This window comes from Agelaius tricolor, unplaced genomic scaffold (genome assembly GCF_023055355.1).
Source record: "Agelaius tricolor isolate 1412-34295 unplaced genomic scaffold, bAgeTri1.0.p SCAF_8, whole genome shotgun sequence".
Lineage (NCBI taxonomy): Eukaryota > Metazoa > Chordata > Aves > Passeriformes > Icteridae > Agelaius > Agelaius tricolor.
In genome coordinates this window covers 20,132,384-20,143,791 of record NW_027269268.1, presented here as the reverse complement: position 1 = coordinate 20,143,791, position 11,408 = coordinate 20,132,384, and the positions used below count along the sequence as shown (strand labels likewise).

Genomic DNA, 11,408 nt, shown 5'->3' with positions numbered 1-11,408 from the left:
CAGGGCACTAAGGAGGTGGCAGGACCAGGAAGGGTCCCTGAGGACCTATTCAAGCCAGCTGGTAGAGTAGCTCTTAAGGGAGGATGGCAAGGGAAGGAAGGCCCCTCTGGAGGGTTGGAGAAGCTCAGCCTCCCCTCAGGCAGCAAACCAGCAGGGCTGCATCCAAGAGGTGCAGGAGCCACCATGTCCTGTACCAGGATGTGCTGGGGTAAATACCCATTGAATGAGGAAGAAAAGCCAAGTGAGACATGATGGGAGAGTGGGACCCGCCTTCTAGAGCTGTCTGTCATGGATGGGACTAGTTCTTACAACACTCCCCCAAAGAAAAGAAACGTGCAGCCAATTCCTCATGCCAGGGAACAAGCTCGTCTCATCCCCCTGCAAAGCAGGAGGGGTATGGGGAAAGCTGTGAGGAAACCACAAAGATCACTGCCCAAGGCCATAGCACCGAGCTAAATATAGCCACTATCTTTGCTTCCCAGAGATAAGATTCTGTGTCCACAGTCTGCCACAATGCCCTGCCCAGACGTCCACCTACCTTTGCTTCAGGGGCAAACACAGCCACAGTTGTGCAACACCCTGCCCAATCATGGCAAACAGGGGCAGAAATGCACATTCTGTGCCTGGCACTGTGGGCTGGCTGGGCAAAGCCCGCACAGCCCAGAGCTATCCTGCATCTTCCTCATCACCTCAATGGCGCCCAGCTGCCAGCAATGTGCAGGAGAAACTTGTGCTGGACCAGAGTGACAAGTGTCAGTCAGGCCAGGGCTTCCACCAGTTTTGGGGCTCATTCCATTAAGTCCAGCACTTCCAGCCAAACCTCACTGCACTCAGTGATACAGTGATGCACTCAGTGAACCAGGGTGTAGTGGCTCTGCCTGGAGAAGGGGAGGCAGCACTGCAGGGGGTTCATAGGCCATGTTCACCTTATCCCATGTCTATCTCCTGGGGAAATCTGAACATGGGTCCCTTAATCTCTGTTGTAAACCCTGTCATTAAGTAACACATGCTAAAATCCCACCATACCCTCAGCACATGAAATATTACTGTAAATGTGCAGAACTCCTGCAACGGGTACATCTTTCAGCTCTCTCTCCCCAGCTTTAAATCCTACCATTGGTTTTATCAAAAAAGAATTTATGAAACAAAAAAGCGTGGCTTTTTTTTCCCCAACAAAACCCTTTTGCCTTGCAGAGTAATAAGTTTTTAAATGGCAAATTACAGCAGGAAGTCTCCAGCTTTAACAATAGCTGTTTGTGTTTCCACAAGTTAATGGAAAACAAATGTTGACACTTCAGTCCTTCTTTTTGCTCTGTAAGGAGAGAGCATTGCTTGCAGCTGTGCAGTTAGAGGCCAGATGTGGCACAAAAAGTATCCTCACTGCTACCATGGGGAGAAGGCAAATGCACCATCCCTACCTTCCAGCAGGCTTTACAGCCTCTGCTGCTTCCCAGTGGGGGTGGCATTTGTCCACAGAGCCACTCCCCTCCCTCACAGGGAGGCCAGATCCATGCACGCTTTCCAAATTATTGAGCACACTGGGCTCTGTGCTGACATGGACTTGGGAGCAGCCCAAAGGAGCAGAAATGCGAACTGGAGGCGGGAGGACAATTGGGAAGACCCCTTGGCCCAGCTGGCCCTGCAAACCTGTCTATACCAGAGCATTGACTCACCTGGCAGATGCTTCCAGCTCTGCACATGGGCTGGATAGGGATTCCCATGGGGCTGATCTCTTTGCCAGCCAGGCCCTGTTGATGTTTTTTTCCTCATGGATGGAAGCCACCTCTACAAAAAGAAAAAAGCTTTTTTTTTTTTCCACTGTACATTGTAAATATTGTCTGGAAAGCAGATTTTTGAGCATCCTCTGGAGACTTCCACCCAGAGCCAGCACAGCTCTGGTGCTGTGGCCGCAAGACAGGAGAGTGTGAGAGTCACCCTCCTGCCCAGCTGGCCCTGAGCACCCAAACACCCTGGGCCAGCTCAGATAGGAAGACTGGTGCCCCAAAAAGGCTTTCCTGTCTCAAGAGCACATTCCCGAGGGTTTAGCTGCTTACTTGTGGCACCTGGAAAGCCTACTCTGCCCTTCTCAGTTTTGGCCCCTCAGTTCAGGAAGGACACTGAGGTGCTGGAGTGGGTCCAGAGAAGGGAAACACGACAGTTGATGGGTCTGGAACACAAATTCTTAGAGGAGCACCTGAGGGAGCTGGGAGTGTTTAGTCCGGAGAAAAGAAGGCTCAGGAGAGATCTTAATCACTGTCTACAAGTACCTGAAAGGAGCCTCTTCTCCCAGCTAACCCGTGACAGGACAAGAGCACATCGTCTTAAGCTGCAGCAGGAGAGCTTTAGGTTGGACATTAGAAGGAATTTCTTCACAGAAAAAGGGTGGTTAGACATTGGAATGGGCTGCCCCGGGAGTTAGTGGAGTCACCGTTCCCGAGGTGTTTATGGAAAGACTGGACCTAGTATTTAGTGCTGTGGTTTAGTCGACATTGTGGTGTTTGGTCATAGGTTGGACTTAATGATCTCAGAGATCTTTTCCAGCCAAATTGATTCTGTGATTCTGGGCACGCAGGGACAGCAACCTGGCGCAGGAACCGACGGATGGTGAGGGACTGGGGGCAGTCGACGCCGGACACAGAGCTTGTCACTTTACCACAAGGAGCTTGCCGTGCCGCGGGGGTGTGGCGGGGCTGCTCGGCGAGCTCCCCCCACCCGGCAGCCCCGGGAGCTCCCCAGCCAGGCGGGCCGCCCTCCCCGCGCGGCCCCTCAGGGCCCGCCACGGCCCCGCCCACCGGGCCGGGCCTGCCCCCTCGCGTGCCGGTGCCCGCGCTCGGAGCGCGCTGATTGGCTGCCGCCCAGTGGGACGGGGCCGGGCGCCCTTAAGAGGCCGGTGCGGGGCCGGGCGCGATGTGAGGCGGTGCTGCCGGAGCGGCTTCATGCACTGCGCCAGGTACGGGCGCGCCGCCGCTGCTGCTTCCCTCCTCTGCCCCTCCTCAGCCCCTCTTCATCCCCTCTGCCTTCCCCGCCTGCTTGGCTTCTCAGCCTCCTCGTGTGTGCGGGAGCGGCTCTGGCGCTCCCCGCTGCGGCGGTGCTGTTCTTGGGGCAGTATCCTGCGGCTTGGCTCCTGCAGCCCCCCGGCTGAGGCGGGAGCGGAGCCCCGGGGCTGCCCCTCCGCGGGGCTCCGCTGCTGCTGCTGCCGCCTCTCCCGGCTCTGGGCGGCGCGGCTTGGCTGCTGTCGCGGAGGGGGCGGACTGTAGCGAGGGGGCGCCGCCGGGCAGGCGCCTGTGGGAAGCGGGCTGTGCCCGGGGGACGGCCCGGCCCCCCTGGATCGCGGAGGAGGAGGGGGTGCGGAGCCACCGAGCGCTGCTTCGGCCCCGCCACGGCTGCGGACTTTGGCTCTGCAAGTGCTGCTGCAAGTGTGCAAGGGCTCACCTGTCCCCAGGTAGCAGGTGGGAGGCAACCGGAGGGGCTCGATAAGGGAGGTGTAAGTAATTCCTTGGTTCTGCCTTAATTCTCCTTCATAGACGACAGATATCCTTCTCTGGAGGGGGTAAAGCTACAAGAAGAAGTCCGGGACAGACTCAAGTTTGCTCTCCTTTTGATGGGCTATGGGAAGGAGTTGGCCCCTGTCCCTGTATAGGGCTCCCTGCCTTGCACTTTCTGCTTCCTGGAGCTTTATTTCCTGAATGAGCTCTCAAAACTATATTTCTGCTCCCACCTCCAAAGCATATGGAGTTCAAGACAACCTTCCTCAGCCCCAGAGGGGAAACCTGCCTCTGGCTGAGAGCTGGGCATCAGTAGAGTCTCCAGTGCAGAAAAAGTTGTCTGGGATATCAAATGAACTGGCAGTTCATAAAAGCATGGGGCTCAGCATAGTTGGTTATAAAAAACTCTTGCTATAGTTTTTAGCTTGGAAAAAAGCTCCAAGTTATGCAGCTGGGCATTTGATGCCTCTTCATTCTTAAACTGTGAATAACCAAGGCTTCCTGAGAAACCTGGCTTCTCAGAAGTTACAGGAATTCAGCTGAATAAATTTCCCTGGGAAAAGATGCAATGCAGATGAAACTGACCCAAGTAGGAGAAGAAGCATTGGGAGCTGCATTAATTTCAAGGAGGAAATGACCTATATAAAGTGTGTATGAACAAAAACTTGGCAAAACCAGGTAGAGATGAGCAGAGTAGTGTTAGCAGACAGGTGGATCTGAGGTGTCTGTTTTGTGCAGCTGAAAGGAGGCACTGCAGAAGGAGTTGGCTGGTGGGTGTGTTGGGATGCAAGCCTTGGCACATGTGCTCTGAATAAACAGATACCCTTGCTGAGTGGATGCTGTGAAAGCCTGCTCAGAGCTGCTGTGTTGGTGTTACAGGGTGGGGAGTTAAAGCACTGAATTGGGAGAGTGTGGCTCTTCTTTTTCTTGGCACGGGAGCAGCAATCAAGTACTAGAGCTGGCTGTGCATGGCTTTGGCAGCCAGAACACTGCTGCATCACAAGGCCAGTGGTCACTGCTACTGTTGCTGCCTCATCCCTCTCTGTGTGGTGGGAGCAGCTTTTGAGCCTGGCCTGCTGCCAAGCAGGAATTTTATTAAAGGAATACACTGTGTTTAAAGTCAGCTACAATACAGTTGACTTAAGGGGGATGTGTGTGATAAATCCACCCAGCAGTTTACCCAGAGCCAGGCCAAAGAGAGTCTGCCAAAAGCGTCTATCGGAACATCAGTGTAAGGCCAGGAGCGATGGGTGCAGTGTTCTGGGAGCTGCCTGGCTGCAGAGGAATCTCCAGGGTACATCTGGCAAAGTGCCCTTCTATGGGTGCGTGGAGAGAGAGAGATGGTGCTGCCTCCCTGGAGGAAGGGGCTGGGTGCTGGAGGGGAGGCTATAGTGGAGAGGCACATGGCCTGTGCCTTCTGGGAGAAGGAATTGCTTCCAAAGCTTCAGTGAACCTCGAGTAGGTGAGTTGTGTTTGGCAGAGCCCTGTGGCTGTATGGATGTTTTCCAGGGGTTTAGCACAATCCCCCTGGAGGCTTGAGGTGCAGTCTCTGTGCTGGAGGTAAAACTGGCTGATGTGCCTTCTGAGCAGATATTATTTTAAAATGGATAGAGGGAAGAAAGCTCCAGAGCAATGTTGGCTGAGCCTGTGCCCTGCTGCTGTGTCAGACTATTGCTATGTTTGCAACACTACTTGGAGGCACTTTGGATGGAGCAGTTCTGGGGGACAGTGATGAGCAGAGTGTGTAGCTCAACTGAATGAGTGCTTTTTGGCTGACATCTGGGGTTTTATGAGAGGTGAAGTCAGTTGTGTATGGCAGCTTGTGACAAACTGAGTTCCTACTCCTACAAAAGCTTGTGAAACCCTGGGGAGAATCTCTCCTGAAGGGAGGAAAGCACAGCAGGAGTAGTGCTGAAATTTGATAATCTGGGGATTTTGTGAGCATTGGCAGGATTGAGCCATGGGCTTTGCTTTGGGTTGCAAATGCTCTGGAGCCTGCTGTTGCTAGCCTAGTAGGACAGTGCTTGTGTGTGTGCCTTCAAAGGGTGACTCTGTCCCTGTGGCAGTTGGAAGAACTGTTCAAGGGCACAACAGGCTCTGGTCCTGCCACTTCTGTAGTGTTTTTGTCAGTGTCTGTAAATCAAACCATGCAGGTACCTGCCTTTAATTAAGAAGCAAGCTTATTTGGGATGGCATGGGAGGGAAGTGATATATCAGCTGTCTGACAAAATTTGTATTAAAGTGCTTTTCTGGCATCAACTGACCCTTCTTCTCATCTTCCAGAGTGTTAGACTATTTCCCTCACAAGCAAGCAATGGCTGTGGACGTGGCCATGCAGCTGTACCTGTGCTCCTCACCCTTGCGCAGAGAGAAGTGCGCCTGCAATATTGCTCCAAAGGCCAGCAAGCCGCTGCGGCCCTGCATCCAGCTGAGCAGCAAGGCTGCCCTGAAGGGCCCAGGAGAGGCAGCAAACTCATTCCCACACAGCAAGGCGAAGAAGAGGGTGTCCTTTGCAGATAGCAGAGGCTTTTCTCTGACCATGGTGAAGGTGTTCTCGGAGTTTGAGGATCCGCTAGATATTCCTTTCAACATCACAGAGCTGATAGACAACATCGTGGGCCTGACAACCGTGGAGAAGGACAGCTTCGTCCTGGATTTTGTTCAACCCTCCGTAGACTACCTGGACTTCAGAAACCGCCTCCAGACAGACTGTGTCTGTCTGGAAAACTGCATGCTAAAGGAGAAATCTATTGTGGGAACGGTGAAGGTGAAGAACCTCGCTTTTGAAAAGACGGTGAAGATCCGGATGACGTTTGACACGTGGAAAAGCTTTGTAGATCACCCGTGCCAGTACGTCAGGGATACGTACGGAGGGTCGGACCAGGACACGTTTTCCTTTGACATCAGCTTGCCTGAGGGGATTCAATCACATGAAAGAGTTGAGTTTGCCATTTCCTTTGAGTGCAATGGGAAGGTGTACTGGGACAACAACAGGGGCACAAATTACAGGGTCATACGGTCAGAACTGAAGTCTGCCCAGGAAGCTGTCCGTCCCCCTCAGGCTCCTGACTTTGGCAGTGCATTTGACCGCTTTGGGAGCCCTCGGTGCTCCTATGGCCTCTTTCCTGAGTGGCCCAGTTATTCAGGCTATGAGAAGCTCGGGCCCTACTACTGACCCGAGGACAAAGGCCAGGCTGACTAACTGTTGCTGGTGTGTCTGCAGGCCTTGAGGCTGGTCTGAACACAGGTGTATGAATAGGTGGAAGAAGTATGGCTCTGTGTAGCTTAGCCCAAGCCTCCCAGCAAAACCAGATGTGCAGTCTCTGCTGGCAGGGGGCTTATAGTCAGAGAAGCAAATCTGGCTCTCCAGATGATCAGAGGACCAAGGACCGCTCATGTCTCTTCAGCGCTTCTTCTTCCTCTTCAATAAAGATGCCAGTGTCCAGGGAAACACTACAGTGCTTATATTGCCTGTTCAAGCTGTGTTGTGGTGGCTGCTTTGTACTGCCTGCCTAGTATTAAAAGGCTCTTTCAAAATATTTCCTAGTATTATATTGTTAGTGGGCTCTACTACAGCTGCAGGGTTCTCCTTGCAAAGCCAGCCTGTGCCTGTCAGGTAATAGTGTGGTTGGATTGCTGGGAATGGAGTCCTCTCTTTGCACATATCCTTGTAGTGAGGCCCTTCCTATGGGAGGCTGAAAGCATGTTTTGGAAGTGAAAATTCCATGTGATGGCAGGAAGTGTAGCCCTACAGCCTGCCGTATTAGGAGATGTGCCTGTGGTGGAGGATCTGATGTGCTTAGTCACTGGTTGTTATATCAGATGATCTTGAAAATCTCTCATACCACTGGTGTTACCAAAAATAGAGATTAGCTGTGGCTGTGTGGTGCTTGTAACACAGCTGTGGGTTGACATCCTTCACTGCCTTCTTCAAAACCTTCCTTTTGGTTTAATCACAAGTGACCAATGATGCTTTTTCCCCTTGATGGACATCTGAAGTTGGCTGTGCTGGACCCTGAAAATGCGTTTCATCCTCCTGTGAACTGTAAACCAGAGTTTTGTCCAGCTGGGGCCCAGGGTCCTGTGCAGGAGACTCTGCTCAGGTACTACAGGAGCCAAACACAACCAGACCCCATGGCTGTCTCTGCTGTGTCCTGTACAGGAAGGTGACTGTTGTGTACCTACTGTGTCATGGAAGTGCCTTGGTTGAGAAAGGGGTGGGTGGTATGTGCAATCCCAGCAACGCTTTGGGATGAACGGGCTTTGGAATTGATGTTGCTTTTAAGATCCGGTAATGGTTTGTTACTCTGTGCCATGGACTGCTTGGCAGATAAAGGCACAGCACTGCTCATGTGTCAGGGTGCTGTGGCTGTCCTGGATGAACGTGCTGGGCTTCCCTCTCTGCTGAAGCAGTATCTGCCAGTTTGACCTGCAAATGCCCAGACTTTGCATCTCTGGCCATAAAAAGTGGCTCACCCCGGCTATGCAAAGAACTAGCCACGAGGAGAGTGAGATGTATGGTTATCCTGACAGCACCCCTGCATGTGAGACAAATCACAGAGGTGAGCCATCCCTGTGATTAAAGAGGTGGCTTGGCTTCAGGCTGTGTGCTGGACTGGTGAGATCAGCAGTGCCAAGCAGCTTCACAGAGCTTCTTGGGTGCTAACCTAGCAGAATAACTTAATTCTTCAGCTCAGAGAGAGAGTGCTGAACAGTCTGTAGAAATAGAGGTCAAAAGAATGCTGCTTTTTCTAGTGCATAAGCTTTACATAATTTTGGGTGCCTATAGTAGCCTGTGGATGTGCTGGAGAGAATCAACAGGCTAGACTACTTAACTTTGTTAACATAGCTTTTAATTCTGGAAACTACTGTACAAATACTTAGAAGCTGTTTTACTCTAACCTAGAAGGGATACTGGGATCACTGTTGGATATCAAAAGGGACAGGAGCTTGCAGGAAGAATAGCTGGCCTTCAACTGCTGCTTTTTTCAAAATACAGAATCAGTATGTGTCCTCAGTGTGCCTGATCACTTAGCTGAGGTGGTGAATCTCCTTGCTAGCCCAGAACTCATCAGGTTTGATTCCTCTGTTCAAACAGCTTCCCAAGTCAGCCCTTAGAGCCTGCATCTGATCTCTCTGGAGGGGACTGTTGCCTAGTTTGGCTTGGTTTTAAACTTGAGGCAAGTTTGTGTGACACTGATACTTTTTATTTATTTAGTGTATGGTGTTGATGTTGTAAGACACTGACTGTAGAAAAGTCGTGTTCTCCTGGCACCTTCTTGTGCCCATGGAGAGCTGTTTGTGAGCCAGAACAAGGCATGTGGGTCTGGGGTGCTGTGGATGGTGGTGTCTCCTCATGGGCTTGTTTTCAGGCTGTGCCTTGGGTGTGCTTAGGGAGGAACATGGAAGATAAGCTAGAAGAGTAGCGCCATAAGTAAAAGCTAGGTTGGGAACTGACTATTTGATCAATAGCAGTTTAAGAATACTACTTGTGGCCTTTCCCCTTTTCCCTTTTTCCATTGCCAATGTGAACATAGAAGTGAGGGGGTTGCTCTCCTTGCTCTATGCCTGGAAGTGCCTTGTAGGATGTTTTGCATGTTTGTTTTTAAAAGATATTTTTGTACACAACATTCAAGTGGAAAATGCACTTTATAATTGCCATGTAATGACTCTTTTAAAAATATGGCTGTTTTTATCTGATTGTTAAAATAAAGGTGGAACAAAATGTTGGCTGTGTACCTTATTTAAGCACCCATGGGGCTGGGGAGGCAGTTTGGACACGGGTCCAGCTTCCTGCAAGTGGCCATTGGCAGGGAGGAGCACACATCCACCCTGAATTCTGCTGCCCGAAACGGGAAAGAGCTGCCTATTCCTGCTGCCTTCCTGCCAATACAAATGCTTCCCTTGCCTCTGCAGCCCTGGGATGGGAGGAGCCCCGAGCCTTTTCTCTGCTCCCAGGTTTCCCTACTAATCACTGTGTTCCCGAAGTGCTCTTCACTCTTCCCCTGCTTGCAATGCCAGGGACAGCCTTTTCGGGTTTCTCTACTTTTGTTTTGAGTCAATCTCCCTCTTCTCCCCTTCCCCCACCTCGGCTTGATCTGGGAGCAGGGGTTTACTCTGTGTACTGGGCTGTGATGGATGCTGGGAGAGGTGTTGCAGAAGCGGGGGCAGGCTCTTTTCTAATACCAGGATCAAGCAAAAGTTAGACCCTTCCTTACGTCCAAGTCATTATCCCTGTTGTCACTACAATAAGAAGCACGAGGAGGAAACATGCCCCTTTGCAGAAAGGGAACAGCTGGTGTAAATGCCAGCCAGGGCCAGCTTTGGCATTTGACCTGGCTTTCACCACAAAGATTGAGCCTCGGTGGTGCTCTGAAGGGGTTGTATTTCAATCAGCTCCTGAGCTGGATGGGATTTGCTGCTTACAGATAAGGTAAGATGGAAAGCTGTGAGGGAAGGGGAGGGAGATGTGTTTGTCTTGGTGTGTGCTGGTTTGAGCAGCTCTAGGCTGTGCTTCCCATCTTACTGCAGAGCCTTGCAGAGAGTGAGCTTGGCCTTTGCTCTATACAGTGATAAAACTGAGCACCTCCTGACTGTGGCTTTCCCCAAGTCCCTTGCTGTCATAAAATTACTTTTTTAACCACTGTGGTTCTTTTAGTCAAGCATACAACACAGGGCTCTTTTAAAAGGTAATTGGATTGTTTTTCTGGTAGCATAAAAGAAAAAAAAATTAAAAGGTACTTGTGTCCCTGCCTCAGGTGCTTGGGGTGGCTTGGACAGGGCTGTTTTCACATCTGAACGCTGGCCCAAGCTCACGAATGAGAAAACTGCAGCCAGACATTTCCTGTAACAGCTTTGTGGCTGAAAACCCCATCTGAGGACAGCTTCAGTTTAGGATATAAGGGAAGTCCAAGCCATCTAGGGGAGCTGAGGAGATGGTGCAACATTAGAAGGGCCAAGAGAGCTCAGCTCTGGGGTTTCTCCCTAATGCCCAGGTGTGTTATATGCTAGATAATACAGATATTGCAATTGCTGCATTTATAAAGCCCTTGGTGGCAGGTGTGATTGTGTACTTGCTGGTTAATATACAAGGATTTCTTAGAATGCTCATGCCATTGCACCCCCTCCCCCAACCACTTTTCTCTGTGTGTCCTGAAGGATTTTGATGCCACCTCTGGGTAGAGATAACTAAGCTGTGGTATCATGTTGATCTTGGATGTGTTTGGAGGTTCAGGTTTCCAAAGTTTGTGTTCTGGGGACAGTTTGGTTAGGGAGAAGAGGGCAAATATTCCCCTGCTCCACATCCACCTCCCATTAGCCTGGAGATGCTGTTGTACAGGGGGGCAGCTCTGCTGAGCCACTGCTGTCACAGCAGCCTCTAGAGCACACTGGATTGCAGGTACTGGCTACAGTGACAAAGGCAGGATGTGGGCTCCCTGCACGTGCATCCTGGCAGAGCAGAGTCCCTAATGTTGTGTAAATGTCAGTTTATGAGCACCCTACCTTCTTGCTTCAGATATTTGCCAGGGGCACCCATGTGGGAATGCTCTGGGGAAAACTGCCCAGAATGAGATAATATGCAGAGGGACATGTCTCTTCCAGATCATGGGAGTGCGAATGTGTCCATGTAGTACTTTGCTGCTGGACCAAACTTTTCCTTGGTTTTAAATGTAGCTCTTTAGAGGCACTTGCAGTGGAGAGTGATGTGTGGAAGATGTGTCTGCCTTGCAACTGGTGGGCTGCATAAGAGGGGAGAAAACTAGAGCAGGTCATTTCCCAACAGCAGTCAGCTGTTCTTCAGCTTTCTCTCCACAAAGCATCAGCAAATGAGCCTCTCTAAGAGACTGGGTCTTCGGAGGAAAGTCTCTTGACCAGAAGGCAAGAGATAAACGGGATAAACATGTTTCAGCATGGCCCATGGAC

General features: G+C 51.1%; 1 protein-coding gene across 1 annotated transcript; it reads left to right on the top strand.

The window, feature by feature from the left end:
- The first annotated feature begins 2,904 nt into the window (after positions 1 to 2,904).
- PPP1R3B (protein phosphatase 1 regulatory subunit 3B) lies at positions 2,905 to 9,198 on the top strand. Its single transcript, XM_071431864.1, has 2 exons — positions 2,905 to 2,950; positions 5,769 to 9,198. The coding sequence occupies exons 1-2, from the start codon at positions 2,937 to 2,939 to the stop codon at positions 6,658 to 6,660; spliced, it is 906 nt and encodes a 301-aa protein (XP_071287965.1). The 5' UTR covers positions 2,905 to 2,936; the 3' UTR covers positions 6,661 to 9,198.
- The last annotated feature ends 2,210 nt before the right edge of the window (positions 9,199 to 11,408 follow it).